The sequence below is a fragment of the Equus quagga genome, chromosome 1 (genome assembly GCF_021613505.1).
Source record: "Equus quagga isolate Etosha38 chromosome 1, UCLA_HA_Equagga_1.0, whole genome shotgun sequence".
Lineage (NCBI taxonomy): Eukaryota > Metazoa > Chordata > Mammalia > Perissodactyla > Equidae > Equus > Equus quagga.
Genome location: NC_060267.1, coordinates 134,050,196 through 134,070,443, shown reverse-complemented (window position 1 = coordinate 134,070,443; position 20,248 = coordinate 134,050,196). Strand labels below are relative to the sequence as shown.

The 20,248-nt window shown below is 39.1% G+C and overlaps 1 protein-coding gene across 26 annotated transcripts in view; it reads right to left on the bottom strand.

Moving 5' to 3' along the window:
* Positions 1-6: 6 nt before the first annotated feature.
* PBRM1 (polybromo 1) overlaps positions 7-20,248 on the bottom strand; it is a 121,590-nt gene continuing 101,348 nt past the window's right edge. For 10 of the 26 annotated variants that reach the window (XM_046658162.1, XM_046658177.1, XM_046658208.1 and 7 more), the window contains 8 exons: positions 16,294-16,477; positions 15,509-15,719; positions 14,693-14,894; positions 11,211-11,375; positions 7,406-7,561; positions 4,403-4,473; positions 4,076-4,292; positions 7-2,849 (listed from right to left, as the gene is read on the bottom strand). In XM_046658162.1, coding sequence (XP_046514118.1) covers positions 2,677-2,849; positions 4,076-4,292; positions 4,403-4,473; positions 7,406-7,561; positions 11,211-11,375; positions 14,693-14,894; positions 15,509-15,719; positions 16,294-16,477 — 1,379 coding nt within the window. In that variant the 3' untranslated portion in view covers positions 7-2,676. Of the gene's footprint in view, positions 2,850-4,052; positions 4,293-4,402; positions 4,474-7,405; positions 7,562-11,193; positions 11,376-14,692; positions 14,895-15,508; positions 15,720-16,293; positions 16,478-20,248 lie in introns of those variants that run through there. The other 16 variants (XM_046658324.1, XM_046658333.1, XM_046658354.1 and 13 more) reach the window with 5 other exon arrangements.

Sequence of the window (20,248 nt, the reverse complement as noted above, 5' to 3'; positions counted from 1 at the left end):
TCCAAATCACTTTGCAAACTCCATTTTTATTTGGATTAAAAAGCTTTAGATGAACAAACATATGATACATACATGTTATAAGACTAGTTACCACTTAAACCTCTTTTGATACAGAAATTAGAATAAACCAAGTTTTAATCAGGTCTGAAAATGTTCAAGCTCAAAAGTCAACAACACCAATTTGGAGATTTTACACAAAGAAGCGTCCCCTCTCAATTATTCCTCATAAGAAGAGAAGGGTGGGTTCAAAAACAAAGCAATTCAAGGCCTTTTAAATCAGTTGGCTGACATACTATTTTAAACCTATAGGTTTTTCTCCCACATAGACAAAATTCTTTTCCACGTGAACTGACATTTTGAAAACATTTAGGCCCTTATACTTTCTAAGCCATATCACTACAGTTCATAAAACTCATGAAAAAAGAGGTGTAGTTCACTTGTACCTTCTTAAGTCAGGACTTTTTGTTTACTTGCTTTTTTTTGGTTTTTCTTTTTTGGAAGATGGCTGACCTCAAATCTTATATCCTAAATATTGATTGATATTCTCCAGGTTAATATACAGAAAGACATGATTCTAAAATAAATACATAGTTTTTTTTTTTTTTTTTTTAAACTTAATTAGGGCCTGCCAAGTGGCCCCCTGGCCGGGCTCTGCACTGCCTTAGGGAAGCCCCTTGCTGGATCTATGGTCCCTACAGCACCTCCAAACCCTGGGAAGGAGCCTGGAGGAGGAGTGCTCTGGCTTCTAATGCCCCACATAGCCCACAGTGGAGAGTTTTTAGAGGCTTCCCAAAGAAGTCTCATCCAGACCTTAAAAAGGGAAATAAAATGGGTGCATGAAATAAATAAATAACTTAACCAAAATTGTTCTTTGGTGTAATTCAAGGATGTCTAGAAATAAAATAATCTGATTGTATTATACAGTTCATGATGATTCAATGGCCCAAATAACCAGGAAATGAAGTTTTCTTTATCTGATTCAGTTTGACAATAAGGTACTGACATACTACTGTAATACATTTTTTTAAAATTCAGAATTATTTAAAATACTTGATGCAAATTGAGATCCAGTGGTTGACTACAGGCAATTAAGTTACAAGGGCCTCCTGTATTTAACATATCTGATACAAGAGACTTTTTTTCCGTTCTACACTCTTTTGTCCACATGATTTAGTAAGAATGGTAATTAAATACCTGGGTATTGATTCATTCCAGATTAAAAGAAAAAAGCATCCTCTGAGAGTCACTCTCTCAACTTGCAAACAGAAGTGGATGCTCCACCGCGATGGCAACCATCTTGTTGCAATAAAGCAGGTTTCAAAAATGCCAAGTGAAACGCTGTTCCGTGTTTGACGCTTTCCACTTATCTGAGCATCATACACTGCCCTCCAAATGATTATTCTAGGGTCATATGGAGAAACAGGGTCATCAAACCCAAGTGTTTGGGATCTGTAATAGTCTTTTTAGTGAGCATTTTTTAAAATTATGATTCCTTTCTCCTGAAATTCAAAAGCACAAGCTAAATTTAAAAAATACTTCAAAAAGTCTTAAATTTCTGGTTAAGAATTACAACTTTAACTTAGAAGAAAAAAATGCCACATCTGAAGAGGAAATAAAAAATACTAAAACATATTTGCATAGGCAGGCACTGTACCCTTTTATAATTATGCTTCTGACACAGCTCATATATTGTTATGCACTCCCCTCCCTATGTTGGGTTAGGTGTTATGTTTAAAAATAAATTACGTCCTTGCACACCTCAATGCTTTCTTCAAGATGAACTTCAATGTTTCCCAATGTAAGAGATTCAAAATTTTAAATCATCTAATATATAGGCATAAATTGTGAATTCATTATAAATAGATCAAAAGTACCCTCAAACTTACCTGCCAAGACTAAATATAACTTAGGGTTGTGCACGTGTTCTGCAAAAATAACTGACACCATAGGTATCTAACTCAGCACAGAAAAAGTGATCTTTCCCTCCAGGTGTCCAGGAGATGTACTAGCTGCAGAAGGATGCACAGCACTGATTTCAGATTTCTGGAGCAAGCTTCTGAGTTAATAGAGCAATGTGCCATGTCTGCCAAACATCCATAACCTAAATAACAACCTTCACTTCACCTGTAAGAAACAGTTTTGCGAAAGTGGCTTAAGACATTCAGGCACATGAAACAGACACAAGAACACACCCCTCTCTGAGATGTAAACTAGGACCAACTTCACATTTCACTGTCAACTTAAACTCATCTGTAAACTCGTGTGTGTGTGTATATTTTTTTTCATTTTGTTTTTTCTTTTATAAAAAAAAAAACCCCAAAAACAAAAAACAAAAACCCCAAGCCAAGACAAAACCTTTGATGGTTTCAGTTCCATGGCAACAAGTAAAAAGATAAAACTCCAAGTCTACATATACAACCAATTATGAAACTGGTTTTAAACGAAGGAAACATATGCAAAAAAATCTTTGTGTATTTGATAAAGTCAACTTAATATAACAAAAACAAATTGAAATAGCTTATTAAAAGTGTCCTTATATAAAAATGGCCTTGTGATGTACAGTAAAATGCAATAAAAATTATCATCCTTTGTTCCTCCCCCCACCCCCAGTAACTAAAATGGCTACTGTTCCACAAAACTCTTTATGCTTCTATAAAAGAAACGTAATTGATGTGATTAAAGGTTTTCTAGATTGTATGCTTGGCGAATGTTGAGGGTGTCTCGGAGCATCAAATCCCGAAGGCGCCAGAGGGCATCGGCCATAGTAGTGTGGGCCCCTTTACTTTTCAGCCAGTGAGAGGGTAGGCGGCTCTCCTGTTCTTTTGACAAATGGACATCACGTCTTCGAGCTGAAAATTGAAGTGCAGACGGAAAAATATAAACAGGAATTTTAAGGTAAGAAATTTTCCCTCAGTCCTAAGGTCTGATAGATTTATTAAAACATAAAACACTTATTATTTATTGAATATTATAAATTTTAACTCTACAGAATATTTCTAAGCAAATTTCTTATGCCATTTTATTAGGCATCTTGGTTTTTAGAAAACTACTTCACTTAGGCATGAAACCACCTAGCCAAGGATGTCTCGTTGTTTTATGCTTTGTATTTTAGAAATTATCTAATTTATAATAATGACTTCACAAAAGAGCTGCACAATATAATTCTCTACTAGAATGGGAACACAAGAGTTGCACAAACACCTAAAAGATCTCATCATTAATATTTTGTTGTAGGCACTCCTGATATTTAATAATTGCATCAATTTTAACAAAAACTCCTAAAAAGGGCCGGCCCCATGGCCGAGTGGTTAAGTTCACACGCTCCACTTCGGCGGCCCAGGGTTTTGCCAGTTTGGATCCTGGGTGCAGACCTAGCAGTACTCATCAGGCCATGCTGAGGTGGTGCCCCCATAGCAGAGCCAGAAGGACCTACAACTAGAATATACAACTATGCACTGGGGGGCTTTGGGGAGAAGAAGGAAAAAAAAAAAAAGAAGATTGGCAACAGATGTTAGCTCAGGTGCCAGTCTTAAAAAAAGGTAAATGTGAAGAAAGGGAAAGCATACCTACTACCCTTAAAAGAAATTAAATTATCAAATTTGGTTTCTAAATGAAGAATGAGTAGAAACTTCCAAATTTCTTTCCAGAAACTAGGCAAGTTATTTCAGTATGTACTGAAAATACATTAAGTCTAGTGAACTAAATGAATAACTTGATAAGTTAATAGAAATATGATTTCCAATATTTTCCTTTTTTTCAAAATTGAGGTGAAATTACCCAAATGCATCTGTGCTAATGCCCAACTGCCTGAAAAATAATTGAACAAATTCAGAATATACTTAAAAAAGATGGCAGTGATGTTTATGACAAAACTAAGCTCTGAAATTCAACAAAAAACCATTTTCAATGTGTGACGTGAACAAAGAAGCTCCTAACCCTTCTATTAAATGTATGATTTATCTTACTTGTGTAAGAAAAATGGATATCTATCCTATAATAAATATGCCAATAGCAGTGAGTGGACTTTGAGGAACTGTGGATTTCTCAAAGGCTTATTGAGAAGGACTCTTCTTACCTGCCAGGGTCTGGTCCCACTTGCTAATGCTGTTGGACTCAGCACTGAGTCCTTCAATGTATTTCAGGTAGGCCTCTGAGTGGAGAAGCCGTTGCGTCTTCGGTGGGGGAGCCACAAACATGGGTGTTGTTGGCTGCTGTATGACAGGGGGGCCTGGTGGATGTGGGCCAGGATATGGAGGTGGTGCCTGTTGCCCTGGAGGCCCCAAAACTCCTACCTGAAAGAGCACAGACCCCATGGTGAGGGAAAAGAAATACTCAGCACATGCTGAGAAAGAGTATAACTTGAATTCTGTCAAGTCCTAGAAAATCCAACTGGAAGGCTCACCTGCTGTCCATATGGACTTCCACCTGGTGCTGGAGTCCCTACCATAGGGGCCACTCCTTGGTTCATCACACCTATAATTCAGAATGCAATGGTACAATTAGAGGTTCTGGGTTTAGATAACTGAAAAACTACTGTCTGATAAGAAATGATGCCATATAATGCAAACCTATGGCTCTCTGCCCTTGAGTCTTTGTGGATAGGAACCCTAAGCACACAAAACAAGATGTTTCATTCAAATAGAAAATTCCTATTCTTCTGTTTTCTAGGTACTTTAAGTACAATGCTAGTACAACTTGTCAATTGTACATTAATTATTCATGGTTTAGAAATGATTTGAACCCTGCAATAAATTCTAGTATTTCTCTAAGAAGCTATCATCGAAACACGCCACTATTTTCAAGGTATTTTTCTTCTGACAACACATTTTCCTGCAACTGAAGCCTGTGTTTAATTTCAGCAGTAACAGTATTGCAATCAGGCTCAGCAGTGTGCTAGGACACTAGGGACAAAAAGAAGAGGTTGTGCAAATGCACAGTTAAATGAGCTTTATGGAAACATATCCTTGCTGTTCCCTCACAGTCTACCAGAACCTATGGTTCTAACTGGAGTCACTAATGAGAGAGGACACTTTCATCTGATAGAGAAGCACTTTGAAAAGGGATTATCTGGAAGCAGAGCAGTTTTGTTGCTTCAAATGCAAAATGACAAACGGAAAGAGAAAGATTTCATGGTCCTACTATATTTGTACTATACATCTGGTAATAATTTCCTAAACTTCCCTTGGTGACTCCTCACAAGCAATTTCTGTCTCATAGGTACTAGCTGATAATAATGAGAGGTCCTAAATTTAGTGTCTGGGGCTATTTTAATCTCAGGACCATTCATTTACCATTTCCATAAAACACAGAAATAGGCAAGGGACCCAGTTTATTAAAAACTAACAAACTACAACCAAAACCCTGGTGAGCTGTTGTTTAAACCTTAAACAAGTCCTGCTGGCTGCAGAGAAGGATCAAGAGGAGCTAACTTCATATTCTATAGTTTCTCTGGATTCAAAATGTTGATATTTTGACTAGGCAGGACCAGCCCACTATTCTAAGGTTCAGAATTGCTAAATGCCATTTCCAGGAAGTATTAGACATTTGCTAGAGAGAAAATAAGTAAAAACAAGCTTTCTGGTTACAAGGCAGAGATTTTTATATTCTAAGTACCCAGAAAGAAGGGTACCTGGATCACCATAGTAGGATCCTAATGATTATTTGAGAATGAATGAAGAGGTTGTGGTGGGTAAGCTGCTACTCAAGCAACATATTATTAACCTCTGCCCCCACAAGGACACTCACCCACCTTAGATTCCACAACATAGTGGGCTTCCCTGAGCTGACTGTATTAATCTTTGCAGGGTAGCACAAACAAATCAGCAACCCTCTCTGCTTCCTCTGTTTACAAATGCCATGCCAGGGGGCAGCCAGCGAGAATGCAGACTGAGTCACCAGAGGAGCTCCCTGAATTCTCCTCTCCTCAAAGCCCGATGAGACGTGTGCATGTGTACGCACTAAGAAGGGCTCTTCCCTGTCTCCCTGACTATAATCAGGTCTGTTGTGCTTCCTTCAAGTGCAATTTGGAATCTGAAGAATGGGGAAAGGGAGACAGCTAAGTCCCAACACCCACCAAAAGATATCTGCTACCTAGAGGGTACTGGCCTTAGATGTGGCTCCCACTGAGTGCCACATGCACCTAGAAGTCAACTCTGACCTGGTCTGACTGACTCAGTCAGATACCCTATAACAAGGTGGAAGGCATAGAATTAAGGTCAATTCTACCTGCCACATGGGTACCCAACCATTTTATGACTGACTCCTGTTGTAACAGCAACTCACACACAGGCCACCATTTCGATAACGAAGCACCCACTCCCACAAACATTTCTTCCTCTGGGTACTTCTGGATCAAACACTTCTTGGAGTTACGGCTATTCTCTAAGCAATACTCACAAAGAGGGCAGCTGGAGGCTCTAGGCCAAGCCACCGGGTTCACTCACTCTGCACACTGCTGGGTACACCCTCTGAAGCATTGTTTGGAACTCTGTATACCCTCTGATTGGTAGGTCTAATACTGGTGTAACCAAATTTAACATTTCTACATTTTATCATCTGGGTTGGCCCTTTATCTGATATTTTAGATAATGGATGAAGTGCTACTCCAAGTCACCTTAAGATCACATTCCTTCCAACTAGATTATAGCTAAGGGTCAGTTCTTTTGCATATGATGGCAATTAAATGGGAACTTGTGATTTTCCTTTCATAATCTTTCAATTTGCTAATTAATTATAAAGTAAAACTGTAGCTATTTCTAGACTCCATTTGTAAGTTTCCATATGAATTAACTTCTCAGCTTCTGTTGACAGACAAACCAGTGTGTACAGTTAGTAGGGTGGGCTACGCTGTTCTTTAAAATGTTATGTCATGCTTCCTAGGGGACTCAGATACAGAAAACTCGTTCAGTGCAAATTCCCTCCCTCCCTCCTTTTTGTTCCTAGAAGGATCGACTGAAGGAGTTCTGAAGAGTTCTACATTAGCAATTCTGCAATTCCTTTAAAAGGGCTGTTTGAGAAGCAGGAGATGGAGCAAATTGGCAAACTTAATTCACTGATGAAGAGGGCATCTGGGCTATGTTTGACTTTTTGAGCACATGTCAAATTATCTGAGTGATTTTAGAGTATGCCTTCTGCACCATGGTCTGCTGAGTCTGATCTCTGCCATGTGTTCTGTGCTGCTGCTAGGCCACCAGGTGCCCAAGGGCACAGCTGCTGAGCCACCTGCTCAACACACAGGGAAGGCCCTGCTGCTATGTGTTGATACCCCTGACATCTCTGGTATTCTCAGTAAGGGAGGAAGGCCTGCCCACAATGGGCAGCAGGTAACTCCTGGAACAACTGGCTGAGGGAGGAAAAAGAGAATATGAAGATGAGATTAATGAGTGAATGAGCATGAAGTTCTTACCCGGTGGTGGGATGCCCGGGAGGCCAGGCACACCTGGCGGAAGATGGTGGGGTGGAGGCCCCCCAGGGTGAAGTGGCTGCATGCTGCCCATGCTAACAAGGCCATCAACTGGGCCCTGCAAAGGTGGAAGGCCTGGCGGATAGCCACCCATCATGCCTTGAAGGACACAACAAATTTCAGACATGCATCATTAACATGCAACATGAGCTAAGTAATAACAAACCCCCCACATGCACTACCAATGAATAAAGCGCCCTTAGTACTGCATGATATAACGGCAATTAGTGCAATTATTTTGTTGCAATAATGAACAAAATAAAAAGTTACAAATATGAAACCCAACATTTCTGGATGAATTAGTACTTAGTATATTATTATTTGTAGTTATCTTCCCTGGGATAAATATGCTGCATGTTTTCAGTTAAAGAATAATAAAGAAGTTCCAGTTAAAAGCCTTCCCAAGGTCATGAATATTGCAAGCTGTTCAAACAGAGTGACCAGTTCTGTTGACTGTGATTCTAATTACACAGTATAAATCCCATCATTCCACTCTGCCCACATTCATATGCCTGTTGTGGGTACACATGAGGGGAAACTGGAATGGAGGGAAATGAGGCGCACAGTCCTGATCAGAAAGCATGGTTCTCCAGCTTGGGGGAGGAAGGCAAAAATTTTTCAAGACTTCTACATCCACTCCTCCTCCCTGCTAGCCCTACCACTGCTAGTAAGAATGGATGATGCTTGGGCTTAAGCTGGGAATCAGCTAAAAGCCATCATAATGAATGATGTTTCATCTTTAGATCTCAAAACACGATAAAATAAAGAGAAACCTTAACCCTCCCAGCCAACCTAAGCCCAGGTCACTCAGTAGTCTGCATGTAGACCTTAGGAGAAACGGCTGGAGAATCAGGCTCTGCTGACATGAGAAAATGCCAATTGTTATCATTGTCTCCAAGCTCACAAATGTCCTCATATAAACCTTCAGTTAACAGGGAATATTTCATGAGATACAGAATTTCTGTGAACAGAGGCTTTTATTCCTTTATTTTCAAAGTGCATCTTCACAACACAAAATATTTTCTGCTGGCTAGGGAAGAGTTTCAAGAAACAAGTATTTCTGGCAAAAGGAGTGAAAGGAAGAAAGTAATTTCAAAATGTCAAAGACTCACCTATCAAAAGACCTTTAAAACCATAAAACAGTTTTTTTTAAGCAAGAAAAACAACTTGACTTTTCTTGGATTTGAAATGATCACAATGAATAAACACAAGGCTCCCCCCAAATGCAATCATCTTTGGTCACAGCTTCTCGCACAAAGGCAGGGTGGTGGGACTGGTGCCACATGTCATTTTCATAACATACCCTTTGTAGAGGGACTCTGGGAAACAGTGGAAAACTCTAGATTCTGAGAATTTCACTCTTTGATTGTCCCTGAAGAATTATTTAAAAGGTATTTATTTATAAAAGTTTAGTCTTTTAAAGCTATAATACTACTGAAATTTCTGAGATTGATTCAGCCTGCTTCATCAGTCATATCGAAGCTGACTGAAAAACTTATACAAACCAATAAAACAAATTTTAAATAATACCTCTATACATGAAAAAGGATTATGAGTTTCATTTTCACTCTTTTTCTTTTTTTGGTGAGGAAGATTCACCCCGAGCTAACATCCATTGCCAATCTTCCTCTTTTTTTTGCTCACGAGGAAGGCCAGCCCTGAGCTAACATCTGTGCCCATCTTCCTCCATTTTATTTTTAGAATGTGGGATGCCTCCACAGCCTGGCTGATGAGTGGAGTAGGTCCGTGCCCAGGATCCGAACCTGCGAACCCATGCCACCAAACTGGAGCGTGCGGAACTTTAACCACTCAGCCATGGAGCCGGCCCTGAGTTTCATTTTTAAAAAATGAGAATTCAGAGAGTAAAAACTACTTTTCAACAGACACCATCATCTTAAACATGAGGAGATCCACTGCTACCAAACTGCCTTTTAACCACACCACCAGATACAGCTTTTAGAGATAAGTAGGTGGCAATTCAAGAATGTTAGGAGGCTTTGCTTTCAATTACAAAAGCCCATCTGAACGCAGCCTTCATGGGCTGTAGGTGAAGAAATTAAGACCTGAAAGACATGACACTTGTCTTCATTAAACTGTACTTTGGCATTTATTATCCCAGTCACATGTGTTCAAATGAGCTTCAATGCTTGTAAGCAAAGCTGGTCTCAGACAGCAACAAGGCTAAAAGACTTAGGCCCTATGTAACCTGTAAACACATGAAAAAATCACCCTCTTATCTGCAAAGTTCCCACTGTGGACCAAAGACTGGTTACTGTAAACAATGCTTGCCCTTCACTCCCATGGCCCAGAAGTCTGGACAGCACGCACTTAATAATGGAGCAGGGGCTTTCTAGAAGGGGGCCCCACCCTCCTCTCCCATCAGAGCTCTATGATTTTATTTCCCAACAGGGAGCTAAAATGCTGCAGCTGCTGTTTTTTTAAAAATGTTTTTAGCTGTTTGAATTCACTTTGTTAACATGTCCCTGGGCTTTTTAGTCAAGGGCACAATGCTACAATATCACACATCAGATAGAACAAAACAGGATGTCAATGAGGGAATTCTAACTTTCAAAGTCCCCATGTTCAAGGCCTGATTTCTAAAAACCTCTGGAACCCCATTAACCAAAATGGGCCATGGAATAGAGCAGGCGATTATGAGATTTGTTAGATCAACATCAGTTACACTGAAAGTACTGAAAAGCCATGATTCAGATGTGCTTTGGCGAGTGCAACTGCTGAGGTCAGCGATAGTGCATTTGAGAACTTGCCATCACAAAAGGTAGGAGCGACAATGGAAAACTTATCCTATGCTACTCTTCCTTAAAAAGCAAATACAAAAAAAGCAAAAACAAAAACGGCATCCCAATGAGCCTGCTTTGAACAACACTGTCTTGGACTTCTAGCAAAAAGAGGCCAGACTGCTTGCTTAAGAACAAACACCGGTGGCTTGTATGGACCTCACCAGGCTTAGAGAGATCACGAAGGAGGGACCTGAGAAGTGGTCTGCAGGCTTCTCACTGGAGACATGTCAGACGAGGATATTCAATTTAAGAATGGCCAAATTTGCTATGGCTACCAGAACCAGAGACAACACACACAAGCAAACCACATTCATCATTTTCTTTTCTTTTTTTAAAAATATGTGACTGGGATACTAACAGAAAATGCAGTTTAATGTAATCAAATAGAAAAGCATTACAGAGTGGGCACAATGAATTGAATAAGGATTTTGTATTCCACTTAGCAGTCATGCACATTGGTGACCAAGAAAGGATTTACAATTCATTGTCAAAAATCCTTTTAAATGGTCAGTCTTTTAAGGACGGCTGCAGTAGAACAAGACAAACTGAATACTGGAATGAGACGGGAAAATCAACATCAGCTAAAGACTAGTTTTATGTTTTCTCTTGTAAGTCCATCTAGAACAGAATTCAGGGTCTATTTATATTTTCTGCTATAACGCTCTATCAAGAGCAGTCTGGGGTGGAGAATATCGCCAGACCATGCCCACAGCCAGGGAAGAGCTGCTCCCTACTGATTCCCAGGGCTGGGCCCAGGGCCCATTTCTGGGGCAGAGGGGAGGCATTGCCCATATGGGAAAGGCGATATAAGGACGACATGGATGACTTCAAACTTTGACTCTGTCATGAGAAAAGGCTAGAGACTGTGGCCTACTCCTCATTGGAGAAAAAAAAAATGAAGGAATTTCTTAAAAGTGGAAAAAAATGGTCTTAGCTCCTGTTTTTACCTGCAACAGGTGTCAACTGCTGATTGAGCATCCCCATTGGTGTTGGTGGTGGCACCACCCCCATGAGAGCCCCCACAGGGGTGCCTGCTCGGGGAGAAGCACTCGGCTGCTGTTGCTGTGCTGCTCGCTCTCTCTCCTGCTGCTCAGCAACTTTAGCTGCCCGCTCTGTAAAGGCATTTCAGATTTTCAATTCTGTTTTTAACCCAGGAATTCAAAATACCATCCATTGCATTCAACAGGACTAGTAAAAACACAGGCAACAGTTCTGTCTCAATGGAAGGAACAGTAGATGACTAGTCTCAACACAGGAGGAGTCGGGCCGATTTCACTTGGTAACCTAGAGTCCAGCTTTCCTATCCCATCTTGAGAACTGGTCTGCAAAGATTTCAAGAATGTTAAGACTGCAACACACATTCAGAAAGCACAGGTTTTATTTAAACACGTCACCAGCGTAACCAACGTGGTTAATCTCACAAGGCACCCTGAAGATGAGAAGCACTACCATTATTCTAGTATTAATAGCATTACAAATTACTTATAATTTCAACATGAAGCAATTCCATGGCCCATTATAATTTTTGGCACAATTGTTACTTACTATACTTTCCTGATTCCTTGCACCCAATTTTACTAGATTTGAGGACTCTCGTCATTAGTGTCATGGGGTTTAGCAGCTGAAGAAAATTAACTCTGTAAGGGAAAAGTAGCTTACTGCCTCTACAAGGTTTTAGGGAAAATAAATGCTAATTTCTACATTCTAACGAAGCAAAGAAGTCATGTTTAATAAACCCCAAGGGAAAAAAATACATGATACTCCAAGCTACAGTCATCATAAGCAGGGAATTATATATACACATAGGAAGCAAAGGACAATATACTGACAGAGCCAGGTTTCCTGAAGCTGAGCAGTTCAATACTGACCGTAAATCAACCCAAATCAGCAAAAGTTCAAGAATTCACTCTTATTTGATCCAAAATGCAAGAGGAGCATTTGTTTGTGCCAGTTCTGGGCTGTGGAACACACCCTGCTACACCCCTTACTCCTTTGAGCTACTCTGTCTGGATCTCCACAGCCAGGAGCCCCAACAATAACATTCTCAGTCTTTTTGGGAGCTAGCAGGCTGGACCCTTACTAGAGAACTCTATAAATGTGTATTCCCAAAGCTCTCACAATACAGGGTTTATTTTGCTTCACCATTCATAAATAGGAAATCCTCCCCACTCTTCACATGGGCAAACTGAGCCTCGGAGACAGGTAGTGACTTGTCCAAAGATACAGAGAGAACCAGCAAGCTGTGGCCCTGACTCCTGGTATCACACTCACTGCCACACATTAACCCTCCAACATGGAATTCAAAAGGCTGTGGCGGGCTGATCTAAGGAGGGGTAAATAACTCAGTCACATGGCTTTGAAGAGAATCAAGAAGCAACAGCTCCAGTCCTCCTTTAGTGTAAGAATGTGGAAGTCAAGCAAGTCAAAGCTTCCTTAGCTGCGACAGAGTTGCCTGCATAGATTTGTCGTCCTTCACTAACACTGTCCCAGTTTACAGATCCTCTGTACAATGAGCGTGAGGGACAAATGCCACTTGAACAACCTACTTTCTTGAGCTAGCAGTAAAAAAAATCGATGACCTAAACCCCCACATTAAATTCTAGTATTTTCATTACACAAATGACAGAGTAAAATGGGAGAGCAAAAAAAGGAAGTCAAAAAAAGAAAAATCCAAACCTAAGGATCAAATATTGGACTGGCTACCTATTGGCTTCTTCTAGGAGGAGTCCAATTGGGCTGTCTTAGAAAAGAGAATTATTAAATGACACCAGCTAAACTCCAAACTTTGGGTTTGGCATTCAATGGGTACGAATACCAAAAGTTCAGATTTTGTGTCTCAGGCAGATATTGCTGAGTCACATAACTTACTCTCACTTGGTTCTCACTGAATTTTAGACTCCCCTTTGAATCTGGAAGAATTTTCCAGAAACCATGATTTCTCCCTCTCTTCAGCCCTGCCCCAGTATTTTTACTTTTATTTTATCTCCAGACACATTTCTCTGTCTTGTTCACACTCTAAATAACCCAGCCACACAGTACTGGCTTCACTTGCCCTGGATCAGGCTTTACACCCATGTGAGCTTCATTTCCAATACTAGTCCAACTGACTGATATATTTGGTCTTAACTTTCACTAAGGTCAGAAATATCAAAGCTTTCCAAAGTTCTAGGTTCTTATGGAACTGACTAGGGTTACTCAAAGAATGTTCTGCAAAATATTAGTTTATTAACAGGTATTACATGAATACTCTGTCAAGTTTCAGAAAATGCCAGGTGAAAAAAATAGGCTCTTTACTGTATGTCCTAAAGACTTCAATATGAGAATAAGCACTGTAAGTTTCCAAGAGATAAAGTGTTTGGAGTGCTTCTCAAACTGGTTTTGCCACAAATGTTTTTTAGCTGAGAATCTTGTAGGATTAGGGTTCTGCAGAAGATCCTTGGGGAAGCCTGCCATAATTTTATAATAATCAATCAATGTAATAAATGAAAGGAATAAAATGCTTTTTTTAAAGAGTTTCTTTGGAAACTCCATAAACTTTACTAAAGCAGGTAGCCTTAACAATTAATTTATGTTTGCTGAAAAATAATGGATTTGGACCTGGCCAAGAAGAGTAATGGCTGACCACTGTGTCAACCATTGAGAGATGGCTCTAGACTAGCAAAACGAATGACGACATACAATTCCAAATGGAAAAAAAACAGCTCCAAGGGCAATAGTTCTGCCTAATCTAATGTTTACTACTCACTTTATTAAAGCCATGCCTCATATTAACAAACAAAAATCTCTCTCAAGTATTTGTCCCTAATGGCTAAGAACCACCAAATCACTGAATGATAGCTCATGGCCCCAAATGATTTACTTATAGAGTAAAAGGAAAATGAAGGCAGTTGAGCTTTATCAGAGAGACCCCAGGTGCCTTAAAAGTAGCCATGAATGCAGACACAGCACAGGCCAGGGCTGGCCTAGGAAACCAAGCGCTTTAGCCAAGCCTCAGCCTGGAGTTTAACCATATGGCTTATCAAGAGCCGTAACAGAAGATCACTAATTTTGAAAACCTCCTTTCTGATGAATTTTAACCAAAATTATATTTAACACCCTTGTACAATCATTCCGTAGCTCCACACACATGTGTTTACAAGACTCAATGAAAGAAGAAAATCATGCAATTTTTAATAGTAAGATATTTGTTTGAGAAATTTTGGGGAAAAAAACACACCAGGATCAGAGGCCAAGTCAGGGGCAGTGCTTGCTCAGTCAGGTCAAGGCTGGCATTTAAACTGCTGGATGGGAGCCATCTGAGACAGTCCTCAACACAAAGGTCATGTGCAAGTGGTAAGAACAAGAGAGTAAAACCTACTTATGCACGTGCATTCCTAAAAACACCCCCTTGCTTAGAAAGCAGAGACAGTTGTGCCTAGTGTCTATTTACCTTCATATTCTGCTTTCTTGGCTGTCTCAAGGTTTCTCCACTCTGTCCCCACCAATCGGCTAAGCTCCCCAAAAGAGTAGTCTGGGTGCTGGGCCTTAATCACAGCTCTCATCTCACTGCTGAACAGGATGTAGCCACTCATGTTGATTTTCCGTTTGGAGCCTTCCTTCTTTGCACTGCCTTTGGCAGACTTTGGGGTAGACTGTAAGACAGAAAGCTCTTATAGTGGATCAGAACATTGCATTTGATTAATTGCTCAAAGTTTCTGGAAACCAGGAACATGTGATTCAACAGTTACTGTTTTATAGACACGTTCAGTTTATAGCTGGCCATTTTCTTGGTCAAAACACAGCTCTTCCTTGCCTCTTACCATTTAAGAAATAAATGAAAGTTTCGCTGAATTCCATGACTGCAATCTGTAATGGTGACCTCACAATTAAGTCTTAAGAAAATTCTGAATGAGAAAAAAATACCAACAAGAATCACCTCAATCAAAAGATGAGGTCCTAAGACTAAAAAAGATATGAACAATAAAAGCCAGAATAACAGGATGATGCCATTCCTCATTGCTTTTCTTCTACATGAGACAAGGAGAGCTTTCTAACTACACTTGCCATTTTAAGAGCTATCTATGAAATTTGAAAGAAGATGTTAAATTTTAAACTATTAATGGCATCAAGAAAGAAAAAAATCTTCCTGCAGAATTCTGGGTTAAAGCTCATATATATAGGGGCTGGATGCCTCCTTACTCTGGTTTGCGTCTGCTGCAAATCAATGCTGGGAATACGACAAGTAACAGGAACTTGCCACCTTCACCTGTGGGGGTGTGTAGGGCATGAGATCCAGCTCACTGGCCAGGGGAGTCTGAAGTTGAGGTAGAGAAGGAGGCTCAATGACCTCACTATCCTCTTCTCCCATCTCTTCAATATCATCATCTCCACCTTCCAACTCAGCAAATTTAGCTTCTAGCAACTGGATCTTCTTTTCCAACAAAGGTGATGGCTCCTTCTGAGGAACAATTGGTTTTCTAAAAGAAGTGACATTAAAAAAAAAAAAAATCACCTAACACTACTCCAGGATTGGTCAGAAAGCAAATGTTCTGCCTTAATAGCTCGAAATGACTTCCTGCAATGTGCAGTGTATACTCTAAGTCAGCAAGGGAAAGAACTTAAATGTGTATTTATAAAGTCACGTCTACTTATAGATGCTTGTTTTTAAAAGATTTTGCTGAAAAAGACAAAAGCACTGGGTCCAAAGTTGGGATCTAGTTGCCTATATATAGGCAGAATTTTCATAATCTGAGAAACTGTACAATCTCTTAACAGACAGGCTGTGAACCAGGACCATGGATTTCTGCCTCCACATTACAATTACTGGAGTCTATGCCAAGGGCACCATTACAGCAGTTACCACATCTCAGTAGATTATGAGGATTTTCCTTTAATCTTTAACTGAATTAATTAATATTTCCTATTTGAAATGTATACGGCTCTAGTTTAAGACCTAATAAAAAACCAAACAAAAAAACACTCTGGACTACACTATTTTGATATTAGTGTTACTATTAAAAGCTCTTTCTTCCTTAGTTTTTCAAGCTTTACCTGAAGTAATAAATTTCATCATCTACCACTTTAGCAGACAGTGAAAACCTCTTCAGTCCCTTGAATTTTTTCATCTGCTTGTCACTCTCATTATAGCGGCTCTCACAAAGCAGAATGTCATTTTCTGGTATTTCAGTTGGCCTGCAGGAGAGGAAGTCCTTGAATGACAACACAGCACACTTTCCTGAAATTGCAAATTGGAGAGAAATTAAAAGAGCAAATTTTGGCCATAGCTAACGATTATTTTAAATTTTTATTATTTTTGAATTAATATATTCACATGATTCTAAAGTCAGAAGATTTAAAGGGCATACACAGGCATAAAAATAGACATGTAGATCAATGGAAGAGAACTGAAAGTCTAGAAATAAACCCATACAATTGGGCTTTTGTGGGCAATTGATTTGACAAGGATGCCAAGAAAATTCAATGGGGAAATAATATTCTCTTCAACAGACAGTGCTGAGACAACTGGATTTCCACATGCAAAGGATGGAGTTAGAACTCTACCTCATACCATATACAAAAATTAACTCAAAATGGATCAAAGATCTAAACATAAGTGCTACAATTATAAACAGTTTATACTTTATACATGGTTTCACAGATATGACATCAAAATCACAAGCAACCAAAGAAAGATAAACTGGACTTCATCAAAATTAAAAACTTTTGTGTTTCAAAGGACACTATCAAGGAAGTGAAAAGACAACCAACAGAACAGAAGAAAATATCTGCAAATTGTATCTCTGGTAAGAGACTGGTATCCAGAATATATAAATAATGCTTACAACTCAACAATTACAAGACAAATAACCCAACTAAAAAATAAGCAAAGGATCTGAATAGACATTCATCAAAGAAAATACACAAATGGCCAATAAACACATGAAAAGATGCTCAACATCGTTAATCATCAGGGAAATGCAAATTGAAACCACAATGAGATACTACTTCACACTCATTAGGATGGCTATTACATTAAAAAAAAGGAAAATAATAACAAGTGTTGGCAAGAATGCGGAGAAACTGGAACCCTTGTGGGGCCAGCCCAGTGGCATAGTGGTTAAATTTGGCGCTCCACTTCAGCGGCCCAGGATTTGTGGGTTTGGATCCTGGGTGCAAACCTATGCACCGCTCATCAAGTCATGCTGTGGTAGCATCCCACATACAAAATAGAAGACGACTGGCACAGATGTAAGCTCAGGGACAATCTTCCTCAAGCAAAAAAGAAAGACTGGCAATGGACGTTAGCTCAGGGACAATCTTCCTCCCCCGCAAAAAGAAAAAAGAAACTGGAACCCTGTATACTGCTGGTAAAAGTGTAAAATGGTACAGCTGCTGCGGACAACAGTTTGGCAGTTTCTCAAAAAGTTAAACAGAGTTGCCATATCATCCAGCAATTCTATTTCTAGGAAAATATCCTAAAGAAGTAAAAGCAGGGACTTAAAAAGATACTTGTACACCAATGTTCATTGCAGCATTATTCACAATAGCCAAAAGGTAAAAACCACTGAATATCCATCAACAGATGAATGAATAAACAAAATCTTATGTATATGTACAATGGAATATTATTCAGCCTTAAAAAGGAATAAAATTCTGATACATGCTACACCATGGATGAACCTTGAGAACATTATGTTAAGTGAAATAAGCTGGACATAAAAGGACAAATGTTGCATGATTCCACTTATATGAGGTACGTAGAATAGGCAAAATTTATAGAGGCAGAAAGTAGAACAGCTATTACCATGGGCTGTGAGAGGAGGAAATGGGTAGTTATTGCTTAATGGGTAGAGAATTTCTAGTTGGGATGATGAAAAAGTTCTAAAAATAGATAGTGGTGATGGTTGCATAATACTGTCAATGGACTTAATGTCACTGAATTGTACACTTGGTTAAAGTGTTGCATTTTATGTTGCGTATATTTTACCACAATAAAAAAACTTATAAATGACAGCAAACTCATATTGTTTTGCACCTAATTTTGTTGCAACATAATATATCTTGTGGATCATTGCTGAGATTAATATACTATATTTACTGAACCTAGTTCCCTATTGATGGATATTTAGGATTTTTTCAAATTTTTGCTCTCCCACTGAAGCAAAACAATGCTGACAAAATTTAAAACATATATTTATTTGCACATGGCTAAATACATCTGAGGTATAAATTGCTAGAAGTACGAAAGCTGCGTCAAAGGGTATGTACACTTTAGTTTTTATAGGTATTATCAAATTACCTCCTATAGAGGTTGTGCTAATTTATAAACCCATCAGAAAGTGGGTGAATGCCGCTTCCTTATGTTCTTGTCAACTACTAACAAACATCTGATGCTTTGACAATTTGATAGGTAATTTAAAAAAAAAGGAGAGAGGCTGGCCCGATAGCATAGTGGTTAAGTTTGCCTGCTCCACTTCAGTGGCCTAGGGTTCACAGGTTTGGATCCTGGGTGCGGACCTAGCACCACTCGCCAAGCCATGCTGTGGCTACATCCCACATAAAGAGGAGGAAGATGGGCACAAATGTTAGTTAATCAGCAATCTTCCTCAAGCAAAAAGAGGAAGACTGGCAACAGATGTTAGCTCAGGGCCAATCTTCCTCACACACACACACACACACACACACAAAAAGGAGCATCCAGGTAGTTTTAATTTGCATATCTCTAACGGCTGAGGTTGGACATTTTCATTTAAGAAACATCAGTAACTTCTTTCTGCTCTCTCTTATCCCTTGCCCATTTTTCTGTTGGATGTTTATATTTCCCAAACGTGGGGCTGGCCCGGTGGTGCAGCAGTTAAGTTCGCACGTTCTGCTTTGGCAGCCCGGGGTTCACCAGTTCGGATCCCGGGTGTGGACATGGCACTGCTTGGCAAGCCATGCTGTGGCAGGCGTCCCACATATAAAGTAGAGGAAGATGGGCACGGATGTTAGCTCAGGGCCAATCTTCCTCAGCAAAAAGAGGAGGATTGGCAGATGTTAGCTCAGGGCTAATCTCAAAAAACAAACAAACAAAACCTTGTAAATCTGGGAATTTATTCTGAAGTTGATGTGAGTAATGGATACAATTTTATTTTTTCCAAATGATTATCCAGTTTCCAAACAACACTTGAGAAAAATCTATCTTTTCCCACTTATCTGGGATGATACCTTTATCATAAATTAAATTGTATTTGGTCTTCTGTAAAAACTTCTATTTTGTTCAAATAATCTGTTTATTCATATATTGTATAAATAATTTTAATTATTATAGTGTTATAATGTTTTAATACCTGGTCAGGATAGATCCTCCTTCACTATGAATTTTCCTGATTTTTATTTTGTTTAACAAGATTTAAAAAATCAATTTATTTAGTTCCAACTTCCTCACAAGAAAATTTCCATTGGTATGTCCCTCAGGATCACGTTAAAGATTAATTTAGGGAGAATGGACATCTCTATGATGTTGAGATTTCTCTTTTAAGGACATAGTATGCCTTTCAATTTGTTCAAACATTCTTTTTTAAATGCATCAAAAGTAGCATTAAAAAACTTTCTTTATAGAGACATGGCACATATCTTGTTAAATTTAATCCAAGGTATCTTACCTTTTTATTATTATTGAATCTTTTAAGGCAATTGACTTGTTATTAATTTTATGCTCAATCATCCTACTTCTCTTACTGTGTGCCACTGTTTCTTAGTTGATTCTCTTGAATTTTCATCTCCTTAATTTCCTTATTTTAGATTTCTGTTTCTTACTTCTAATTGCGCTGACTAGTACCTCCAAAAAAGGACATACCTATTTTGCTCTTGACTTTAACAGGAGTGTTCATAGCTAAAAACTTTTTAACCATTTACATGTAAAAAACAGGTCAGAAACATTTTAGAAGCTTAAAAGAGCTATAATTACTATGACTGCCTTAGACTTACATAGTGCTTTACTTATATAATCCAAAGGCTTTTCAAT